This window comes from Sycon ciliatum, chromosome 2 (assembly GCF_964019385.1).
Source record: "Sycon ciliatum chromosome 2, ocSycCili1.1, whole genome shotgun sequence".
In the NCBI taxonomy this organism is placed as follows: Eukaryota; Metazoa; Porifera; class Calcarea; order Leucosolenida; family Sycettidae; genus Sycon; species Sycon ciliatum.
In genome coordinates, this window is record NC_088644.1 from 15,852,505 (window position 1) to 15,877,694 (window position 25,190).

The 25,190-nt window shown below is 46.6% G+C and overlaps 1 protein-coding gene across 1 annotated transcript; it reads right to left on the minus strand.

Moving 5' to 3' along the window:
* Positions 1-1,456: 1,456 nt before the first annotated feature.
* Positions 1,457-12,009, minus strand: LOC135808917 (uncharacterized). The gene is made up of 9 exons (XM_065322162.1): positions 11,517-12,009; positions 10,443-10,487; positions 8,640-8,741; positions 8,401-8,465; positions 5,530-5,610; positions 4,512-5,409; positions 3,676-3,907; positions 2,784-2,877; positions 1,457-2,253 (listed from the first exon to the last, which is right to left on the minus strand). Exons 1-9 carry the CDS (start codon positions 11,697-11,699, stop codon positions 2,130-2,132), a joined length of 1,824 nt encoding a protein of 607 aa, XP_065178234.1. The 5' UTR covers positions 11,700-12,009; the 3' UTR covers positions 1,457-2,129.
* Positions 12,010-25,190: the final 13,181 nt, after the last annotated feature.

Consider the following 25,190-nt stretch of genomic DNA (forward strand, 5'->3'; position numbering starts at 1 on the left):
AGTCATTTGCCAGTTTTGACGGACAGAATCCGTTTGCGTTTCATTTCGCTAACCAGCAAAACACCGGAGTACGTTAACTTTAATTGACGTTAAAATATCTGGTCTTATAGGTTACAGTACGACTCGTAGTCCATACTTACGAGTACTGGGACATATGCATCAATTTCCCGTCATTAGGTTTTGCGGGGCAAGTCCACTACAACCGTATACACACATTGATACCAACTCTGCATATAAAACGCCCATTAAAAGGTCATGAACTTTGTGAGGTCATACTCATAAATGTACTATAGTGGGTTGTACCTGCCAAGTATGGGGTAATTTGCCCTACAAAACGTGACGGCCATCTTAGATGCATACCTCCCATTACCTGTCCCTGCGGGAATTTGCGGAAAAAACTCTCGAAAACTTGCGCAAGAAATTGCGGCAGAAAACAACAAAAATGTGAAGAAAAGTGCGGAATGATGCAGAACTTGCCAGGAATTCGCGGAATTATTTGCAGAAAATTGCGGATTTGGGCCAAATCTCGAAATTTGTTGCATCGTTTATCTACTCCGGAGTAGTACGAGTCATCCTGTGCAAGTAACCTACAGGATCATGGAAAGCACTGTGTGAAAAGTGCATGAAACATGTGAGATATAGTGCAGAAAACAACCAAAAATGCGGGAAATCGCGGGTTTGGGCCAAAATCGCGAAATTTGTTGCATCCGTGGAATCGCGATTTCCTGGAGGGACAGCATTACCTGTACCGTATTTCCGTAAACTTCAAGAGCAAAGACAGGGGTGAGATTTATAATTGAGCATGACTTCCTACTTACGGAATGTATTGAAACAATTTGGCCCGACCTGAAAATGGGGGTGCGACCTAAAATCGAGCGCGTGATAGTCGGAGAAATACGGGGTGCGTTCTTAAATCCTCTCGGAAAAGTTGGAGACTTTGGAAAAGTTCGAGAGCTGTTCTTATATAATCCTCTCCAAATTTTAGGAGGCTCTCCAATCTTCAGAGGTGGTTGAAACTTGGAGATTCCCGCGGTTTGGGATCAGCGCATGCGAAGTACAGCTAAAGGCATGTGATGGTGTTGATCACGATTGTACGCATTTCCCTTTTTGCATACGCACAATGCGTACAACATTCGTGGCACTCAAGCTCGCTGCCCCTTTGGCTCTTCATATTGCTTCACATGTGCAAAATATCTTCGAATTCTTCGAGACCTGTTCTTGAATTACACCAGCTTCTTCGACTTCTCTTTTCTTCTTCTTCTCCGAGAAGCTAGAGAATATAAGAACGCACCCAGGGTATGTACGTGATGCCACGACTACACAATCATCTTCTTCATGTTCTTCTTCCTGTAGTACATGACAATAAGAACGACATAGGCTACGCCATTGAACCCCCACCCTCCATGTTCATCTTTTGACTAGAACTCTGCCTATTCACGCACAGAACTCCTTCAACTTCAACAAAGCCAGAGGAAACTTCTGGAAATACCACATACATCACATGCATGGCCTCGTTCAAAACTGGTAGACTGATCGCCAGGTTTGAAATAGCAAGATACATTCATCTTCTTGTGTAGTAGAAGTACATCATGTATTTTAGTAGATGGTAGATTGGTAGATAATGCATAGAGGTCTAATATCTTCATTACCGGGGGTGATAGATTTGATAGACCGTAAGGATATGAGAATCAATATAAGATATAATAGGAGAATCGTACACTGGATTGCGTGGAGGGTTATAATCTATATCTGAACAGTCCCACTCTTCAACACAGCGAGGCGGCATGCATTCTCTATCAGTAAGGTTTCAAGGTATACAGTTGAAAGTAGTGCCAGGTGAGCACTATCGGTAGAAACTCAGTTTTTTCAGCTGAAAACCAGCTGGGACGAGACACGGGCGGGTTCGCTGAGCATGTCGATACGCGTTGCTTAAGTTCGGAAGACAAACTATCAATCTGAGACTATCTTCTGGTGACAACGACCTGACAGAGCATCCTGGATACGCCATACAGGACAGTATAGCAAGGGGGAATGGCCGTTGGAAACACCATCCGCTTACAGACTCAACTACAGGAATTGGAATCGATCCGATGAAATATCCCAATACCGTTTTCGTACATTGACTGTGACTATGTGGATTTGCGTGAAAACAGACGGAATCGTTTGCGATCCTTATCCTTGAGTTTTCTATTCACTTCTGCGCCAAATGCGAGAAGCTCTCTTCTTTCTTCATCCGTTCGTTTCTTCTGTTGTCTGCAACGAAACAGAGAAAGATACAGTCACGTGTTATGCTTGTTGTGTTGAATGCAGTTGGCAAGAGAGCACTTGTGGCGGGGAGTTTTGAAGTCCTATGGAATATTCAATAGTTTTTCTTCTTTTTTCCCTCGATCACCACTCCACAACTGTGCTCTCCAGCCGACCAGACCTCGACACGTCACCACAGCACACCATCAGCAAAGCGACTAGCTAGTTTGAAGCATTACTGAGTAAAACATGAGCTGGCATGATGGTGGAAAAGAATCCATCGGGTTGCTACTCAGAATATATGCAACTGTTTTATGCACAGTGCTGGCCATTGATATACGACCACTCTTTCTTGACCTGCGCAGCGCATCGCATGATGGATGCGTCAACTAAGCTGGTGTGCTCGGCTGCAGAGCTACATGGCCCAGAGGCATCGGAGCAGCAGAGATGGAATTCCACTGATCAGCACCCTACTCTCTATAGTGCATCAGTGTGCTTTGACATCACTGGCCGTGCAATGGAACTGCTTCCAATCTTACTGTGTTAGGTTCCCAGCTTCCTCTTGGAGTTTCTCTCTTCTTAGGACACTATCATCACGCAGCTCCAGTTGCCGAACTAGCTCATCCGATGAAACTAGAACACATGGTTGTAACAAGGACAGACATGTGTTGTATAGTCAGTCACAGTGTAAGGAACTTGCAGTACATCTGAGGCCCATCACATACCCAAAACTAAATGCAGGGTTCTAGCGAGGTGAAACTGAGTAGTGGGGGGGGGGGGGGGGGGGCAATTACTTTTTACTACCCAGTGACCGATTTTTTCCATTCCAAAATTGTCTTGCCGCCCAACGTGCCCCGACTTCACCCCAGACGAGTGTGCCTTTATCCAGCTGGGAAAATTGGTCCGGCCATGGCCGGACCAGCCAGACCGGTTCCGGCGGCCCTGGTTTGTAAAACAACATGGAAGGTCCTCATTACTAACTTTATGTCAGGTAGTACCAACTGTGCAGTATACTGAAGGCCTATTACAGCACTAGAGTCCTCCGAGTGGCTAAACCGTGCAATGCAGCAATGCCGGCAAGTGAAATTCAACTTTTCGTTTGGAGGTAACTGCTCCGGAGCTACATAGCTCCAGCTCTACGAACACTGGACTGTATGGTCATGAACACAGCTCAGCTCTAATCATGAAGCCATGCCAAGGGTACCACTTTGCCTTGTCAATACTGAAGTTGCCTAGCGAAGCCAGGGCAAGAGTTATGCAGTCAATTTCATAAACTAGAAAAACAGGGTGAGAGTCTTGCCGATTTTTGAATGTATGGCGCAGCGCCTCGTATAGTTGCCTCAGATCGCATCCACCAAAAATGATTTTTGGTATGAACATTACTCAGCCCGAAGACAGAACCGTGCTCGCAATCGCCCACATATCACTTACTTGTGACCAGAAGCTTGAATTCGTTCAGAATGCACCGCAGCTGGATGTCACTTAGTTTCTCCAAATTTGCTTGCGTGAGTCGCCTCTGTGCCCACTTACTGCTCAGTACAACACTCTCATATTGCCGTTCCAATGGCAGAGATCCTGTGGATGATATCGATCTAACACCGGCAGCTTCACCTCGCACTTCACTTTCACCTCCAGGGGGTTGCATTGCGGTACTTCCTGTAGCCTGCAAGATATGACATGAACAACAAGACACGTCAGAAAGCAGTGAAATGATCCGTAGAAACACAATCAAGGAGTTTTCTGACTTTCAGCATGTTCAAATTGTGTATCGATATTAGTCTCGCAGTTTCGCTCGGTGAAATCTGACCAAAAAGTGCATAACTGGCGCCCTGAGCTTACATAGCCATTTGACTCCCTGAAAGGGGTATTCATGCGACTGGACGTACTGTTCAAATACAAGGCACGACGGCTGTGTATACAACGGCATGGGCAAACTGGCCTGATTTTTCACCCTCCCTGGACATGCACTGAGGGTTTAAAAGGTAACTTGCTTTTGGTCCAGGTTGATCGATCAGCACACAGTGGGCTTAAAATGCAAATGCAGACACCATGCAATGTTGTGACCAGTGCTATCACAGCAACACTATAGTTACATATCCCGTCAAACAAAGTACTAGTTAGCCACTAGTGTAGTCAGTACCAAAAGCTAAGGCCCGATCCACCTTGACCACCATCGTGTCTCTAGTGCCAGTGCATAACAGCATTGGGTAACAGCTCATATCACACATTTTCGTGCAAACACACGCCTGCCGGCCCAGTCTAATTACCTTTGATTCACAAGCGTCGTCTACAGACCTTGCTGGAGCACTGGTCTCGTGTACTGGAGTAGGCTGGCCACTGCTGCAGCCATCCGGTGACTTGCGGCTGGAAAGTGACCCAGCGCTCTCCGTCGAGCCTGAGCGACCATACTCGTCAGGATTGTGATGATGACGCAATTCACCGGAATCGTAGCAAATGTGATACAAATTGCCGGCTGACTGCCAATGAGCCTGGGAAGAATCCAAGTTTGCGTCTGCTGGGGAAGCAATTGCAGCAGTAGCCGTGTGCGCCATGCTCCTAAATGAAGCATTATGAATGTCTCCAATGCTCATACTCTTCTGGCTGAATGAACGAGGATGGTAATGAAGAGCAGAGTGTTGCCTTCCTTCAGTTTGTTTCGCTGCTGATGCCAAAGTGCCACGCTCATCATCCTCTATGTCCTCATCGTCACTGGCTTCATCATTCTGATCATCATCATCATTATAGTCATTGGGAGTGTTCTCTGTATCTCCCTCCTCATCGTCATCATGACAGTCATCATCGTATTCATCACTGCTGGCTTCGTCGTCAGAAATTTCCGGAATGCGTGCCGTGATCTTTTCCTCCATTTCAGTCATGGCCTGGAGCTGTGCCTCTAACTGAGCAATGGCCAGTGAATCCACATCCCTGACCGGTGTCAGATCCCAGTCGTCCTGAGCGTACTCTTCGTGGATTCGTGCCACAGTTGCCGCTGCACTGCCAGGCGCTGGTGGCTCGTCAGCGTGGGCGTGCTGCGCAGTCGAACTGAACGCCGAGACCGTTGTTACGGGGATGATGGACGTGAACGGGTTGAGACGAATGCCTTCAAGGTCACTGTAATCATCCATGTAGTCATAGCTGTGTTGTCTACGCCACCATCGTTGAATGCTATAGCACAGCACAGTACAGGAGTCAGTGCTTGGGAATCAAATTCAAATGTATTGAATATTAAATTTAATGGTATATTGTTCATGGCAGTGGAAGGGGAATGTCGATCATTGAACTTACCGGGTGGCAGCATCGTTTCTCCGTCGCTGTGTGTTAGCATTCACAGTCTTGGCATCTCCTACCTCTGTTTCCATTCTTCTCCTGAACACATGTGCGCAAGCAAAGGCAGAAAGTGAGATAAAAGGGATGAATCTGGTGTCTCTCACCTGAACTTACACTCTACCGTAAAAGCCCATAATTAAGTACAAACTTATTTTCAAATTCAGTGATTGTACCCATATTAATTTCCTTTGAAAAGAATTCGGGTGGACACACCCATTCCCATAGCGCTGCACATCACATCCGAACCAGTTCCATTATTTTTACAGCGTTTCCGCTAGGGGTGAAACGGTTCGGGTAAGGAACCGGTTTTGGAACCGCCAGCTGAAAAGAATCGGGTACCCGTTCCGTCAAATTTCGAACCGAAACTCGAAAAATCTCGTTCTTGTACAAATACATGTACACGTCAAGTCTACTCAAGATTTTAATGTCTTACCTTACGATCCCCACTCTTCCAAAGAGTCCTCTGGTCATTATCTTCTTCGCACTTGGACTCTCCGATCCGATGTCTCATTCTTGCTCGTAAAACTGTTTTTTCTAAAAAATAATAATTATTGTCGCGAACGCATTTTGTCGGTCTGGACAAAAGAGTCCATGGAACCGATACCCGAACCGTGGGAAACAATGCTGGCATTCGGGTACCCGAACATGAAAAACATGGAACCGTTTCACCCCTAGTTTCCGCACTTGGCCATCGTCAGGTAATAACAATGAATACCTTGAAAGCCACACAAGAGCAGTATATACGCAGAGTGTAGCGCCAAAAAAGATGCGAATTATGTCACCTAGTATGCAGAAGAGGGGGGGGGGGACAGAGAGAGAGAGAGAAAAGGCGCAACTAGCACATCACGGAGGAGAAGCAGCAGAAGGTAGCGCGCATTGTGCTCTGTGAATGGCGTTACGCAGAGTGTAGCGCCAAAAAATAAAATGATGCGAGTTATGTCACCTCTATACAGAGGGGGGAGATAAGGTGCAACTGTGCACATCACGGAGAAGAAGAGCGCGCCGTTGCGCTCTACGAAGTGGGGGTACATGCCAAATAATTATGGTGTTAATTCTAGCACATCACAGGAGGGGAGCACGGAGCCCCATGCGTCAATACACTATGAGGTTAAACTTCCATGCCAAACTGTTACCACCAGGGACGCGACGAGGCATCAGGAACAGAATGGATTTGAGTGACCCGCCTCATATTATAATTATTCAGTGATATTGAAGTAGCAGCAGGGGAAGCTGCTAGAAAATTCACAACAAATCCCATCTGTTGCTTATGTTCACATGGAGCTTAGCATCACGAATCTCAATCGCCTCGCGCAGTTTGCGACGGGCTCGATCAGGCTCTCTTCCTATTACTCCAACTGCAGAGAATGCACTTTGCCCATAATTAAGCTTGCATCCAGGGTGAGTGGTACGAAAATGTTGGCTCCATGGCTTGTCGAGTTCCTGTCGTCTTGCCTCACCATTATGTTCTTCCAGGCGAGTTTCCAGAAAGCGGCCAGTCTCACCAACATATTGTTCCGGACATTCTTTGCACTTCAGCTGATATAAAACATTCTTCTGCATACATACATCCTGTCCCCCGGATACACACGAGATACACGGCCCCTTTGGGCGACCTCTCTTTTTCGGTTGTAGCGGATTTGCAGCCTTGACACATAGAGGAGGAACGAGGGCGGAGCAAGACAATTTTTTTTGGCGCTACACTCTGCGTAACGCCATTCACAGAGCACAATGCGCGCTACCTTCTGCTGTTTCTCCTCCGTGATGTGCTAGTTGCGCCTTTTCTCTCTCTCTCTTTGCCCCCCCCCCTCTTCTGCATACTAGGTGACATAATTCGCATCTTTTTTGGCGCTACACTCTGCGTATATACTGCTCTTGTGTGGCTTTCACGGTATTCATTGTTATTACCTGACGATGGCCAAGTGCCGAAACGTAAAAATAACGGAACTGGTTCAGATGTGATGTGCAGCGCTATGGGAATGGGTGTGTCCACCCGAATTCTTGTCACAGATGAGCTGCAGGAAGCCTCAGCCCTTCTTTAAATTAATTTCCTTGTTTCTTTTAAAAGCATAATTATACTTGGGTCATACAGTCAACTTCGCTAATAACGACTGCGGATATAACGACAATTCGGGAACAACGACAGAATATCCATGCCCAGAGTAAAAGTCCCATCCAAACGTAGTACATACAATGAGACTTCGGGTATAACGACACTTCGCAGATAAGGACACTTTTCTGATGCCCCGCCGTGTGTCGTTATACGCGAAGTTGACTGTAGTTCTTTGTAGAAGGAATGCCCCAGGGATGCCACCAACTGGGCACTTCAGCTAAGCTACGTACCCTGAAAAGATGCGGGTTCCGTCGTCGACTCTGTGAACGGCATACATGAGCCTGCACATGTGTACTGTCCGGTGCCACTACCAGAACACTCTTCCCCATCTACAACCCCCCCCCCCCCCCCCCGCAGCTATTTTTCAACTCAAACCTGTCCACACCAGTAGAGGTCAGTTTCTATCGGAACTCAGACCAGTACAGTGCTGTAACACATGTTCCAAGCAAAACGGGATCTGCGTGTGCCCAGTTCAGTATGTAATTGCCAGACTGAGAAAAGCCGGCACGCTTTGGTTAACTTAACCCACCCACAGTGAACCCTACTCTTACAAATACAGCACTCAAGTGAATCTGAATTCAATGCGCTTGAATACATTTGCCCTGCCAGATTGAATCTCGTATTTTCCAGTGAAGAACACACAACAAATTCAATTGCTGCAGCTTGGATACAGCGTCAAAATAGAAGCAAAAAGAAATGGGGCAAACCACGCCACTCACAGGGTTAAAAGCACTTCTCCCTCTTCCACTTGTCGTCGCTGCTTCTCCTCTCTCTCCTTTTCTTCCTGGCCAAGCAAGAAAACAAGACCAATAGAGCAATGGGTATGGCCCACAGGCAACGAGGTGAGCGGCTCTGTAACGTAATTTACAGCAGCTAGACAATCTTTATCAAGGATAAAACACGGTGATAGCCGATGTACGGGCACTGTGCCAACCTGTTGTCCTACCAGCTCTCTTACCTCCATGAATCTCACGTAGAGGCGGGCAGCAAACTCCTTTCTTGCCAGCTTTGCTCTTGCGTACTTTTGGCAGGTGATAGCTGCCCTCTCTCTGTCTGAGACCTGTTACAGATCAAAGATAAAGAAAGGAGGTTGGTCTAACAACACATAGGGGCAAGTTTACCTGAGCATGTTTGCTTGCTGGATGTTGTGTTACTGTTGTGTAAGTAACACCACCGTATTCGGTGATGAACGACATTGGACGTGCTACTCAATTATCTACACCTCAGCTGGCCGTGAGCAATGGGGTGCGTCTGCCAAGCAGATGCCCGCTAACGTCATTAGATGAATGGTGGATAGGTGATATGGGGCTATCATGGGGAGCCAGGCAGAATGTACAAAGGAAATGGATTGTTTCCAGCACTGAGTTCCCATAGCTACGAAGCACCGCTGGTTCATATCTTAAACCTCATTATGCGTTGTGTGTGGCCCTAGTTTTGAAAACCTTAGTGAGCATGAGAAGATCTCAGGGCAACAAGGCAACACCAGATCAGTGAAAAGCAATCATGCCGCAGACAAACATTTGAGCTGCGGGCATAGCTCGTTCCTTTGACAGCGCACGTGTGTTCGTATTTGTGTATGCGTGTGTGTGTGTGTTTCTCTGTGTGTGTGTGTTTGTGTACGTGAGTGTGTGTTTATGTGTGTGTGTGTTTGTTTGTGTGTGTGTGTGTGTTTGTGTGCGCGTGTGTGTGTTTGTGTTCATGTGTGTGTGTGCACATGTGCGTGTGTGTGTGTGTGTGTGTGTGTTTGTGTGCGTGCGTGCATGCGTGCGTGTGTGTGTGTGTGTGTGTGTGTGTGTGTGTGTGCTTGTGTGTGGTGTGCATGCATGCACGCATAATAGTCAGTGCAGCCGGCATCTGCATGCATGCTGGTCTAGACTATCACAGTAGGTAACTGGTACATTGCTATGGAAGAGCAGATTCCAGTGAAGTCCGCACAATAAATGACTGAATTTGTGTTTTAAATGCTGAGTTAGGTTTGCTGAGGAAACAGCCCACACCACTATACAGTAGAGCATCGATTATCTCGGCATCGGCTATCCACACCTGTACAATCATGTGGTCTGCTGATCTAGCAATCCCGTGTGTGCTGCTCACACGTGCTGTCGTCAATGGACAGTAAAACTAGCATGATCATGTACGCATTTTTTCAATGATTCGTGACATATTATCACACGTGCGTCAGCGTTCTAGCCAGGTCAATATAGCAGGGGGCGGGCATGGGAAAAAGTTACCCCATGACCCATTTTTCCATTGTCCAAAATTGTCTTGCCATGCAAAATGTAACATACGGGGCGAACCCCCGACTTCACCCCTCACAAATGTGCCTTTATGAACCCTCTAGTAGTGACTATCGACTGTATTTTCGTTGAATGGCGTGAAAAAAACACAAAAATCGGAAAATGAGTAGGGGGGGGGGGGCGGCACTATTTCACAGGGGGGCGCGCAAACGGAGTAGGGGGCGCTGCGCCCCCCTACCCCCTTTGGCTAGAACCCTGATGCGTGTATGAGTGATATACTGGAAGCATATCTGTGACTCTCTCACTATCGGAATATTCCTTATCTGAACGTCTTCTGAATGGCGTCTGCCCAAAAGGGTTAGGATAATCGATTCTCTACTTTTATTGCGGTCATGCTTTGTCTTAGTACGCTGCCATGGGACTGAGCTAATGAATGCAACGGGAAATATTGCACGCCGACTGCCTGCACACACATGATCTTATCACAGCTATGGCTGATAAAATTATGTGTAGACTTGACCCACCTGTTTATCGGGTAATACGGCCGACGCTGCAGCATGGTTGATGGACTGTGAGAACAAGGCAATATGCAACACACACACACACACACACACACACACACACACACACACACACACACACACACGCACACACGCACACACGCACACACGCACACACATATTATGTGCAGGCACTCATACACACACACTGACAGTGCATTCACTCTGTAAGCCACTGCATGAAGCCACACATGCATAAACACCTGCAGTGCAATCATGGCCACACTAGTTACAAGGGGTTTACAGCACAACAGGAAGGTAAGCATCTAGCAGATGTCCACAGTCTGCCCCGTTCTCAAAGTTTAGTATGTGTCAAACACACGGTGATGCAGTAGTAGTATGGATAGACTGTTACCATCCAAACTCTCTGCTGCTCAATGATATCCATGTGTGTTAGGATCAATTCGCCGTCGTGGAGATTGCCACCCATACTGCTATGAACAATGAGCTGGACACTTGCAAAGTAGTGCCGCCAGTGTCTGAAATCTGGTCTTCACTGTATGAACCTGTAAATCAGCCAGACAATGCCATTCCTGATAGCCAGCTGCACACGGCAAGTATCCTGAATCATTGCGTTACTCTCTGTAAAGACCTGTGTTGCATGATGTGGGATTCTCCACAAACAGCTGCGCATTTAGCAGCTGGATCAATTCCTAGCTCAGATGCGGCTGGAAACAGTACTTTACATCTAGTCAAGACTTAGCAGCAATGTTGCTCACGGTGTCTCCAGATGCACACTAACTACTCGTATCGAGCGCCCTATCGAGCCACAATGTCCGAGATGACGGGCATGCAGTGGATTCAATGAGATGAGAAATGTGAATTTGATCCTGTCGCCATGGCGTACAAAACCAGCGAATCTTCTTTCATTCATACTGTACGATGTAGCAATCACATGAGGGCACTGGCTGAGCTCTGGGCCATACGAGCATCCCTCAGGCTGTTACTGTTTAGTCTGTCTGTGTACTGCATTATTTTACTGTCATTGGGCTTTGTTCTTTTTATTGGGTGCAGCGGTCGCCCGATGAACTCACTCACCTCCAGCAGAGAACGTGTGCGGTTCATTCTCTCCTCTTCCATCTTCCTCTCGAGTTCAACACCAGCTACAACATCGTTCCAGGGTGCACGGGACGTGCCCGGTGACCTAGATACTCTCTGGCTCTTCCGTGAGCGCCGAAAGCTGGTCTTGCTGCTACTGCTGTTGCTGCTGGGTTTGTCCATTGTGCTCCCAACACTGAAATGGAGCGACACGTCTATTAGAATTATACGGTAGATGTATTTAGCTACGTGGTACTACAGCTGTCTACATAGAATTCGCTACGGATAAACATCACTCACTGAAATTGCCGAGTGAACAGACGAGCCGAGAGCGCTGACACGGAGAAACAACACTCGCTATCACCGTCCACAGATGAAACACCCGTTTTGGCAAAATAGTTGACGACACGGGATTTCTATTGCTGATTGCACAAAATGAGTACCGACTGTAGCTGCGCCGAAGAAAAAATATTGCGAAAGCGCAGCAAGTCGCTACGGATAGAGGAGCGCTTGCTTGACGTGGCGTAAAAACTGAGCTATCATTGTGCTAATCTTGACAGGGTTCTTGTTGTGTGGGGGCGGCAAAAGTTCCCTGCCAACTCCGCCATTCAGCCATCAGTGTCATTTATCTGAAGTCGAGTGAAGATGTAGGTTTTGCTCCACACATGGTCCACTTTGCGGTGGCCAGTCACGACACAAGTGCACTGGCTGCTCTGTCACCATGGTCACACAATAATCTGCATGCAGCATTAGTTGCAGGCAAGTACAGCCAGCCAGTGCATCTGTCTGTACTGGTACTCAGTCGAGTCACTCAAGAGTCAAGTACGCGCCGGGCCTTGCGCAGCCTAGCCCCTACTACTACTAGTACTAGTCTGCTACATCGACCTACATGTACAAGGCTACATAGCCACATCATCACACACTCTACTGCTGCAAATACTATATCAAACGTTAGTACAATCATGTACTGCTTTGGTTTTTTTAAACTTTTTTTGACAATGCAACACAATATTGTGGAAAGGTCACAAAAATAATAGGCTAATAATAAGAGACAAGATCAAAATTAAAAGGAAAGCTTGCTGACTGTATAATTATAGTATCTAGTTACAGTGGTGGAGAGTTACTCTTAACTCGTTTCCATAATATGTCCTTTTCCTTTCTACTTTTATTATTGGCTCAATACCTGAGTTTCAAATCGCACACCTGATGAGCCGTCACGACTAATACGGCGAAACGTACATGTACGTCGTGTGAAACAACTTTACAATAATAATGATAATAATAATGTAAAGAACTCTTCCTCTCCTCTCCTCCATGCGCTCTCACAGCCGACTCACTGCTACCCTCAGTAGCCATTACACACACCAACCAAGGAAGGGTTGCAGGTAGATACTGAAATTCCTCCTGACAGCTGTTTCCCCTTCATAAGGCTCATCAGAGAAGGTGATATTGAATAGGATGATAACAGGTGGAGATGGTCAGATTTATACTACAAAACATGGGCGCAAGATTACGGGCAAAGTGTGAGAATGAGAAGTTACAATTCTCCAGCAACACAGTGCCAGGGGTTCCAAGAAAATGGCAGGGGAGTAATCCAATCACAAGCTGCTAACCTCTCCAGCAACACAGTGCCAGGGGTTCCAAGAAAATGGCAGGTGAGAAATCAAGCTGCTAACATTAATTTTCTAACGGCTAGGTGATTAGACGAGAGAGGGATCTGACTCACAGAGATAATAACGAATAATCTTTACTTCAGGATGAGACACTAGTAAAGCAACTGGACTACACGAGAGGAATAACTGAAAGCTGTAACTGACTGAAACAACGAAAAGAACACAACTCGGTGTAGTCTCCAGTCCAAACAACAAGACCCCGACTCAACTAATTATGCACAGAAACTACAAGCCGCGAAGTCCGTTTCACGCGCGCGCGGGAAACGGCACATGAGACATGCATAACAACACAACACGATGCACTACTACTACTACATGCATCATGAATAGCATGAATAGCACAAAAGAACAGCCAGGAATAATTATGATTAGACTGGTCCACACAGGAACAATAAATGTATCACCTCTACGCGTGCACACAGCATAACTGACACCAAAGAAGGGCACGTTGATTCGGGCATGCATTGGAATTACCATGAACGTAACCCAAAGGCTAGCGGCAGTGATTTGCCATAACACCATACATAGACTACTGAAAGAGGTTCACCGTCTACTCAGTGATAGTTTAAGAATTTTGGCGAGCCACCAAACAAAGTGAAAGAAAGTAGAGTACTAAGCTTATAAGCGTGCAGTGCAGCAAAAGTTCCAAAGAGTGCACACACGCATGAATGGACTGTACATGTAGTTACATGTAACATGTAGATCTACTTTTCACTTGGGCAGTTCTCCAGCCAACCGCGCAGCCATGCAGAGACGCACCACGTCGACTGTCCCCGCAGAGTCCCCCTCCGGCGTTCTCCCGAGCAACAGATCTCCGCTGGCCGTCACACCTTGCTGCGCACCGTACGCAGCCGGACCGACCGCTACCTCGCGCTGTCCCCATTTGCGCCTCCGTTGGCAGCGTTGCTCGCTGCCGTTGAACGAAAAATTAATGTTAGTAGCTTGTGATTGGATTTCTCACCTGTCATTTTCTTGGAACCCCTGGCACTGTGTTGCTGGAGAGGTTAGCAACTTGTGATTGGATTACTCCCCTGCCATTTTCTTGGAACCCCTGGCACTGTGTTGCTGGAGAATTGTAACTTCTCATTCTCACACTTTGCCCGTAATCTTGCGCCCATGTTTTGTAGTATAAATCTGACCATCTCCACCTGTTATCATCCTATTCGATATCACCTTCTCTGATGAGCCTTATGAAGGCGAAACAGCTGTCAGGAGGAATTTCAGTATCTACCTGCAACCCTTCCTTGGTTGGTGCGTGTAATGGCTACTGAGGGTAGCAGTGAGTCGGCTGTGAGAGCGCATGGAGGAGAGGAGAGGAAGATTACATTTTATTGGCCGAATAGTACCGTTCACCATTTGAAATAATAATAATAATAATAGGGTTACAGTGAGGGCTGCGTCCCACCCGCCTGTGTGGATTCACAGGAAGTGTGAGTTACGAAGTCTGAAGAAAGTGTTGAACGGCCTCTGGTGGGATGACGACTACACCATAGCTCAGTGGTTAGAGCATCGCTGGCTACAAGCGTGGGTCCCTGGTTCGAGTCCTGGTGGTGACAGTCAATTTTTTCTTCAGACTTTTCCCGTTTGTCTATTTCCCTCAAACCAGTTAATAATAATAATAATGCAATTAAAGAGTATAATAGATGCAGACATGGCCAGACAACAACGAGTTCATGGAATTTTTTAAGGATTTTTTATGTTATTCAAAACAGATTTTCGTGTTCCGCTCATCAGTGAATAGTATCGGAACTGAGGGTACTGTGTACAAAAAAGAACATTTTATAACAGCATAATTAAAAGTGTGAACAAAAAGGAAGTGCTACAGCATTACATAATAGGTGTCAAACATAGTGCTAGCATATATCTGAGTGCAGCCACAAAGCATGAGGTGATACAGTGCAACATGACACAACATTTACATTTGATAACCAGCTACGAGAACAACTTTAGCGCGATTACATGCTTCTTTTGTTTACAAAGAACAGGATTATGCACACGAATACATACAGCTTCCAGAACCTTCACGACTACCTCAGATTCAGTACACTACTGGCCGAGAATGACAGCAAGCAGCAAGTCAAACTCCTCGCCAAGTACGAGAAAAACATCAAATGGCTGCGTGCAAAGCGGTATGGCTCCTTTAAGCCCAACATGGACACGATTATTAATCTGGCCAACATCAAACAATCCCCTGTGCAAAAGGAATTACTGTGCCGGGGAACGGAGTTTGGTCTTCCTCCTTCTAACAACAGAAAGGAAATAGTTCTTACGCAATTCGAAATGTTCCACAAAAAACTCATGAAGAATTTTACATCAGGTTCTGAAAATCAGCGTGCTATCTGTACGGCTAATCTTCGAGCCATCGCCGAAGAACACGCCGAAAAACCTCCAGACCGAAGAACATTTTCATTATTCAGAGAACACCTTAAGGCTCGACGTCATCTTACGAACAACAACGATATTAGAATCACAAGACCAGACAAGGGTCGAGCTACAGTTATTATCAGCACACAAGAGTACAATAGGAAAATGGCGGTTATCCTTGAGGACACGAGTAAGTTTGTCCAACTCGGTCCGGTATCTACTCATGACAACACAGTTCGAGTAGAGAAAAAGTTGAATAGTTTTCTCAAGAGACTTAGAAAGTAAACAGATATCGGAGCAAGAGTTCTTCAAAATGCGGCCCATTGGTTCCGTCCGGCCACGTCTCTATGGGCTACCAAAAATACATAAACCGAACTGTCCTTTGCGCCCCATATTATCCATGGTTGCATCACCGCAATATAATATCTCTAAATGGCTGTGTGGTTGGCTTGACATCGTGCAAACGTTCTATTGCAAACATACAGTTAAAGACACCTTCGAATTCATTGACGTCCTTCGCTCCCACCCGGTTCCGGCCTCCGCGCATATATGCTCGTTTTATGTTGTGAGTCTGTTCACGAACGTCCCGTTAGAATATACTATCAATATTTGCCTAGATGTGTTGTACCGAAATGATGAAGTTGACACGCCATGGATATCGGAGACGGCGTTCCGTGAACTGATGTTGCTCGTGACGACTGGTGTGGAGTTTTCCTTCGGTGACATAATGTACAGGCAGGTTGATGGGGTAGCCATGGGCTCTCCATTAGGTCCAGTATTTGCGAATGTGTTCGTTGGTTACTGCGAGTCACTGATTGCAGAACAGTTGTGGCCAGCATTGTACGTTCATTTTGTTGATGATTCCTTCACCTGGTTTGATTCTCTTGAAGATAGCCAAATCTTTCTTGGTATTCTAAATGACCTACATCCTTCCATACGTTTTACGTGTGAACACGAACAAGCGAACAAACTTCCCTTTCTAGACGTCCTTGTGGAAAAGTCTAGTCAGGGTACCGTAACATCTGTGTACAGAAAGCCTACATTCACCGGCCAGTACATAATGTTTGACTCGTATTGTGCGTACCAATACAAGGTGAATTTGGTGCGTAACTTGGTGGATCGAGCAAAGCGTATTTGCTCCTCTTCTAAACTAGCTGAGGAACTGGACTTCCTAAAATCCGTTTTTCTAAAGAACGGGTACCCCGCCGATCTATTGAAGGAACTCATGAGCGAAAGGCTGCATAAAAAGGAGATACGTTTTGGCCCGGACAAATGTCCCACATATCTTTCCCTCCCTTGGAAAGGTAACCTCTCATTATCTATGAGTCGCGTGGTACGGAAAATTGTACAGCAAACTTACTACGCGGTACATTTTGTACCTGTTTTTACAACTGTACGTGCGTTCACGGTGAGGAAGGATGTCCTACCAACCCAACTTGCATCAAAATTGGTATACCAATTTGAGTGCCGACAATGCGGTAGTCGGTACGTTGGTAGGACTCTTCAACATCTGGACGTACGTATCAAGCAGCACGTCCCACTGCATAATGCTGACTGGCTCGGCACGGGCACTGCGGCCCAAACGCGGAAGGCCACCGAAGAACCCTCGGCCACAGCCATCGTTAGCACAATTGCCGTCATCGGCAATAGTGCCTCCATTACCCGTATCGAGAGCCTTGGAGTCGGATAATGGGCATATTGTCACCACAACACAATGCACGATAACAACACAAGATAACACACCACAACAACATTCAGCTCAAGACCAAAGTGGACGTTGTGATGAGGTGATGCCCTCATCACCGTCTTTGCCGTTGCCTCCCCCAGAACCGCAACCTACATCTATCATCGGCAGTGCTGGGGCTGAGTCTGTGGTGTCGGTGGCACGTGCATATATGGATGAGGCAAGCACTGAACGTGAACAACGAGAAAGAAGGCTGAAGGGAACGGAATTCAACAAAGAAAGTAACACAATCAACATTCAAAGACCTAGACGATCAACGGCTAATTTTTCAATGAATTATTACAGTACTGGAGGTCAAACACCGGCGAGGACACTGGGAACACAAGATTAAACAACAACAGGAACAACAATAACAACAACAATGGTAACAATTTACCATCAAGATCAAAGGAGGAGTCAACGGACAGAGGTTAAACAACATGAAGCGAGCCCGGGACCGATCGGTGTTGATGAGGAGAATGACACGGAGGATGACACTGAGGACGAGTTGGGAGATGAGACGGAGGACGAGGTTGCGGTTGTTGGAGACGAGGAATCAGATGGTGATTGTGATCGTAAGAAGTCTGCCGTTTTTCTTCACTTGTTGTCTCACCCTAAGTGTCTGCAGGTGTATGATGATTTTAGTTTTTTCTGTTCTTTGTCGTGCACGGTATGCTAGTCAGTTGAAAGTACTTGAGGCTGTTTGTATTCGTTTGCATAAGCCTGATCTTTGTAAGCAGAAGAAACATGTAGTTGCGTTAAAATTGTTTTCGTAGGTGCACAGCATGATTGTTTGTCTCACTACACAGTTTTAGCGTTATAATTAGTTTCTCACCCGCCGTTGCACTTAGCTCTCACTTCACCTCTATTGTCTCACCTTCCCTCATTCTATTTTGGCACTGTATTTTGTTCTCGTAACACATCATTGAATGTATATTTAATCATTGTTCAGCATGGTTACTCTTCAGTCACGACTTTCCACTGATGAATGTGACAAGAAAATTAATTCTGGTTAACTCTCATGACTTCGTTGTAGTGTGGCGATGACTGCAGAATTTGTTCTCTTTATTGCTATAATAATAATAAATAATAATAAAACGTAGCCTGTAAAATGTAAAAAGTCACTGAGTACAGTTTAATTCAATATCCATGTCCAGTATTAATTTATAATAAATATAATCTGCTGCAATTTATAGATTCTCACATGCGAGCAACCTGGGCCTCAGCAACAACCAGCTCAGCAGACTCCGGATGCCGAACCGATCGCTCACGGAAAAGACCCCGTGAACCCCGCAAACACTGCTTTAGTGCACCGTCACGTGGTCACGGTGTCACCTCGACACACCTGTGACCTGTATTGCATTAGCCCGCCCACAGTTACCAACTGACGACTGGATGGAGCGACTACCGCATCAAAATGCGAAGGGTCCGCGCGATGAGGCGCGATCGGATTTTACAAAAGCACGCACAGCAACACAAGCCGACGCCGGGTACGCCCTGCTAATAGCTGATTTGAAGAAGGTCACGATGTGACCAAGACCAAGAAAAGAGACTGGCCATACGGCTGCGGGCGCTGCACAGTTCCTTATCGGACTTTGTACACACCGCAGCGAATAAAAGGCGGACGCATCCAATGCTAAAGCACACATCGTTGGTTTTGACTATTTTACTTCTTGAACCTACACAAAGTTCTTCTCGCCAATATGGGTATTGTCGTTGGTATTTCTGGTGAGGTTGCAGCTGATGCTGCTGCTGACGCTGCTGCTGAAGCAGAGGCTGAGGCTGCAGCCTGAGGGGCTGCAGCGTTTGAGTGTACTGCTTTAGTTTTTAAAACTTTTTTTGACAATGTAACACAATTATTGTGGAAAGGTCACAACAAAAAGAGACAAGATCAAAAGGAAAGCTTTAAAATAATAATAATAATAATAATAATAAAACGTAGCCTGTAAAATGTAGAAAGTCACTGAGAACAGTTTAATTCAATATCCATGTCCAGTATTAAGGAATCTAAAGTTGTCAATCGGGGTGGGAGACAATTCCAAAGTGCACCAGTTTTCTGTAGGAAGAGACATGAGAAAATTCGGCCATGTGAGTTAAAAATGACCTTTTGGGGCCTACGTACACTCCGTGAGATGGGGGGGGGGGGGGGGGGTGTCGGCTGGGTGGTCTCGCGATAGTACAGCCTTCAACTCTACTGCGTCAGTATGACACGTCCAGGTTAATCACTGATCCCATTGTGCAACTAATCAAGGGAGGCTACCGCCCTGTGTCGCTGCTACCCGTGATCTCTAAGCTACTCGAAAAGCTGGTGCAGAAAGCCCTGGTTGACTTCGTCGACCCAGTTCTTCCTAACACCCAGTTTGCATTCCGCCCTGGACACTCGACTGAAGATGCGCTGGCACTGCTCTCGGACACCGTCCTCCAAGCCCGAGACAACGGTTCTGTTGTAGCAACATGCCTGTTAGATATGAGTAAAGCCTTTGACAAGGTGAAGCATGCCACTCTCATCCAGGACTTGTTCAGCATCGGAATCTCCGGCACAGCCCTGAAATGGTTTCGGGACTATCTGTCTGGGCGCCATCAACGCGTTCGTATGGGCTCCCGACTGGGCAGAACTGTACCGTGCACTTGTGGTGTGCTGCAGGGCTCTGTACTAGGACCCATGTTGTTCTCCATATACACCAGAGATGTCCCCTCTGAATCTGCGCCGGCATCATCACTGCAGTTTGCAGATGACATCGCCCTGACATGTGCAAGACGGACAGGGCAAGAGGTGTCGGATGCGCTCAGCTTGGCGGTTACCTCCCTCTCAAGTTGCTGACGCCTGTTGGGAATTCCCTAGTAAAAGAAGAATAAATAATAATAATAAATAATAAGTTGGCTGGACGCTCGTGGTCTTGTATTTAATGCAAAGAAGAGCAATGTATTGGTTTTTACCAGCAGCAGTGGGCAGCAGCCGGACATGGTGGTACGCTGTCGAAATGATGTCCGTACGCACACCACAAGCGCGAAATACCTCGGCGTCTTGATCGATGAACGAATGGCCTGGCAACCGCAAGTTGACCGGTGCATCTCACGCACTGCTAGGAAGATGAGGTCAGCTGTGTACTTCAGCAGATCAATTCTGTGCTCCTGTCCTCTTTATTCTCGTGAGATGTGTACTTGTTTTGCAGTTTGTTTGGTTTATTTGAATTCGCACAGTTACCGTGTACTTCAGCTATTCTCTCCTCCCTCTTCTGAATATGACTCTCCGCTGGCCTTCTCTCCTCCCATCCCCTTACATTGTATTGGGCCTCCGCAGCTCCCCCCCCCCCCCAACCACCACCACCCCACGCACACACTACATTGTCACATAGCACAACTCAACCATTCGCTTCCCTGTTATTGAGCACTCCTGCTCGTTTGGTCTCGCGAATCCAAATAAAATCAATCAATCAATCAATGAAGATCGGTAGTCTGTGGCGGGCGCGACGCTGCCTCACTCTAGCTAGTCGAAGCAAGTACTTCCTATCCGTCATCATGCCGGATTATGGATCGTCAGCATATGGCTCCGGCTTTTTTTTTTTTTTTTTTTTTTTTTTTTTTTTTTTTTTTTTTTTTTTTTTACTATGTTCACATTCCCAGCTCGAAAATAATAAAGAAAGACAATTATACTGAGACGAACGTGACAACTATTGAGCAGGGGCTGCACCGAGACGCAGCAGTGATGGTGGGGCATTGATGGCTCTGCCGACCTGAGGTCTCGGCATCACGGCCAAAAACACGCACCAAAAACAAAAGATAGAGCTGTACGAGTCAGCAAAATGAAAAAAAAGGAAGGGTTAACATCAGCGAGTGTGCGGGAGAAACTGTGAGACTATTAACAAATTACAAGGGCTGTTACTGAGAGGAACATCATCATGGCTGATCATGGCGAGTCGGTTTTCTGAGCCAGTTGTGGTGCATAGATAGGGATAGAGGAGAACGACGAGAGCATCATCATAGCGAGTCGACCGCCCAGCTTGACCCACAACCAGCTAAACCGCTTGCAGGTGGCCCAAAACCGCGCAGCAAGGGCGGTGTTCGGACTACCACGATTTACCAGGGCCAGTGACCTCTTGCAGTCTTGGAGAGACTCTCTGTTCATCGCGTGGACAAGGTATATCGCCAGAAACTGCTCGTGCTGGTATGGCGGTGCGTTCATAACCGTGCCAGTCCTGCTCTGCAGGCACTGTTTGTTCGCAACTGCCTAGCAACTCGCCTTCAGCGCAGTCTGGGCCTACAACAACCAATAGCCAGAAGGCGAGCAGGCCAATGCCGACCGGCATCTCGCGGTTGCCTGTTATGGAACCATATTACCTGACACGATGCGAGCCATGGGCAACATCCCAGCATTCCGCCGAGCTGCCATTCCCTACACGTTGTAGACTGCTACACAGTTGGCCATACATGTATTCAGTACCCACGAACTTTGCACAGCCGAGAAGCGAAATCTTCTGTTTTTTTTCTGTTCTCTTTCTGTTGTACCTGATCTCCCTCTGATGTACCGCTGACTCTACGCTGAAGATCTAAGTATTTTAATTCTCATTCTCATTTTAATTTTCATATTCGCTTTCTTGTTATTGGGTTCTATGCCCATTTGAATTTGCGAATCAAAATAAATACAAACAAACAGGCATCCACGCCCTCGGAGATGCGTTGGATGTTGTCCGGAAGAGGAAGAACCAATCGAGGTCATCAAATCGAAGAGGCCAGTCGGATGCACTGTCGTCTGTTATTGCGGACTCTTCGCCAACTTTTGTCCAAACAATTGACCTGGCAAGGGAGAGGGGAGCTTCCCGTTGGCTGACCTGTAAGCCGTTACGTCGCTATGGGTTCAACCTAACGAAAGGTGAATTCAGGGATGGGCTTGGTTTACTGTATGCCAGGGCACCCCAGCGGCTGCCGTCATCACGTGATCATGTGTATGTCACTATGTGGGGTGGCCGCCAGCTCTGTGAGCCATCTCTTATCATGCCCAGTTGGCGGTTTTCCATCGATAAGACACAACGAGATTAGAGACGTATCGGCTTCACTTTTGATTATGCAATAATGTGACCATTGAGCCTGGTTTACAACCATTAACCGGAGAGCGACTTCGCTACCGCACAGCAATCACCGAGGACCAAGTACGTCTCGATATCGGTGTCAGTGGATGGGGCTGTTAAGTGATGACGCCACAGTTCCTTCGATACGCATAGCAACGATCCCACTGGGGACAAACAAAAGTAGCGTCGTCTCCACCGAACCAGTTGTCAGTGGCAACATATAGGAATCGTGTACATTTCTTCGTTTCTTCTTTGCTGTTTTCAGTGAGTGTTTTGTTTTCTCTTTGTCCTTGATGTCGACGGTGTTGTCCTGCTCATTACCTTACTGAGACGTCTCTTGTGACTGTAGCCAGTGTCACGGAGAATTTTATTGGCGTGACAAGGTAGATCGCCGAGATCGAGCGTGAAAAACGCTCTGCATAAGTAGCTCCTGTAGAATGTTTTCTGGGATGGCGTATCGATGGTCAACAAAGCCAAGGTGCAAGACAGCATGAGAGATCGTGTTAACGATGTGAACTCCAAAAGGTAAGCTCCTGAACAGGTGGAAAGATATGTATTTTACAAACTCTCTCTTCATCCATCGATTGCCGCTATGCATTGCATTCAGTTGTCTTCACAGATAATTCTGGGCAAATATATTGTAACTGGAGAGTGCAATCGTGCTCGGGGCCCATCCCAATGTCATCACATGGCTGTGGTGACTAGTGTATACCTGGGAGATTTTTTCCTCAACTGATACGTATCGATCGATCGGAGGTGGATCGATTATGACTGAGAAATACTAAGATGTGAAGTAAGTTGTGTCGAAGAAATGTGTAATAAAATAAATTTTTCTTTACACTCAAATACACACTGTACATGTACATGTAACATTATGATAATGATTCCATCTTCATTGCCACGCAACTGGTACGCCATACGCATGAATACATGGTGTGTGTGTGCATGCGCGCTTCAGTGTCTGCTCCAGCGCCGGGTGAGCCGGGTAATCCACCCGGTTGGGCGGCGCTTGGACCCGGTTGAAAATACAGTCGTCCCTCTCTAATCCGGCACTTTATAATCCAGCACCCTCGATAAACCAGCACAATTTTCAGTAGCCAAAATGTCCTCTTCATGCACATTGCAGCAGTAAATCAGATTTGTTAATCCAGCACCCTCCCTAATCCAGCAGATTTTCGTGGCACAAATGGTGCCGGATTATAGAGGGACCACTGTATAGTACCGGGTCACCTGTGACCCAGTTGGTACTTTACACGTTCGAACTTTGAAAGGACTGACTACATGGCTTGTATGTGTGACAGATCATGCAGAGGCGCGCGTCGAATACATGTGTACCCGGCTCCGACCCGGTTGAAATGGTTGCGCCAGGTACACGTGTACCCTGCTGTCCTACAATCCTAGAGCAGACGGTGCGCTTGTGTGCGCACGTACATGCACACACTCTCATGCGTGGCCGAGTTGGCCAGATGAACAGATCATGCACTTGCACGAGGTGTCCTTCATGTCATTGGAATGCTGTACTTTATGACTTTATTCCAAAAGAGTATGTCTTGCCCCTGTCGAATGGAATTTGTGTCTCAGTGTGCTCAGCGGGTATCGGACTACGACGCCACACTGCAGTCAGCGCTGCAATTAAAAGAGCACTGCATGGATTATTTTGACTAACTTCCTTTGCGTTAACTTGGTTGAGCCCGTGGTTTCATTTCTGTGTTCTGTCATGATTGGCCCGTGGAAATAATCAGAGTGGATGTCATTTTGCCATATGTGTGTGCCTTGTGCAACAGGTTCATGGCTAGATGCACTTCACATTCGGCGTGCGATCTCAGCGTCTGGGACCTGGTCAAGTCTTGGTTGAATGAGTGATCAAGGATGATACTACTCGGCACACCAATATACATGTCAATGTAATTTTTTTACTTTTTCAGAGCTGCACTATTTACGTGTTGATGCTCACTTCGGTGTTAGCGTGTTTTCCCCGGTTTGTTTCTATCGTCATGCGTGTTCTTGGCCTGAGCGAGCACATGCACAAGTGTGCAGCTATAACGCTGTGTATCTTTGGTTACACTTTGTTCTGCAATGCATGTACCTTGTGATATTATGTGCTTGCACTGCTTTGTTTGGCCTTCATATTCCAGGACTATTCAGTGCATTAGACCCAGGTTGGTTTGGTTGCCGGATGATCTCTTGTTGCGTCGCTCTGTGTTTTGTATTCATCATTTTTTGCATTTTTGGGCTTGAAAATTGAGCTGTTGTGTGCTTCCCAATATGAAAACATCATGCTGGTGCTCTGTGTTTCGATTATCGACTGTCCGAGCAGTCATGCATTTATTAGTAGAGCGTTCAATACTGCAGTCTGTTCACGTGTTTGTGTTTTCGCCGGGGGAATTACCGGTGACGTTGTACACAGAACGGCAGTGTGGCATCACTGGACGACCCTGCCCCTGCATCTGACTTAATTTCCCCAGGATCTGGTACATGGTGCAGTTACACCCGACAGTCACTTCCTGTAAACACGCAAACAGCAAAAGAAGAGATCCCGCAAATCAGGAAAACCATTGTGGAAAATATAGGGTAGATCATACACCATTCAAATCTGGAGTAATCACAGTGAGACGAACACTTCAAACAGTGCTCTCTCTCTCTCTCTCTCTCTCTCTCTCTCTCTCTCTCTCTCTCTCTCTCTCTCTCTCTCTCCCTGTCTCCATCCTTCCAAAAATACCCTGTGACAATTCCCTAGAATTATTTTATTTTATATTCTTAGTGCATCATTCTGAGCATAATAACTTCTTCCATGGGTCTTCAATCACCACAGAAGGCGAACATATATCTAAGTCATGCAGTTACGGGA

Bases quoted from the DNA above. Each gene is read 5' to 3' on its own strand.
- LOC135808917 (XM_065322162.1), bottom strand. From the start codon at position 11,699: ATGGACAAACCCAGCAGCAACAGCAGTAGCAGCAAGACCAGCTTTCGG. The intron at 10,488-11,516 runs GTGAGTGAGTTC...TTGTTCTCACAG, and splicing joins GCACACGTTCTCTGCTGGAG to TCCATCAACCATGCTGCAGC. The intron at 8,466-8,639 runs GTAAGAGAGCTG...TTGCTTGGCCAG, and splicing joins TCTACGTGAGATTCATGGAG to GAAGAAAAGGAGAGAGAGGA.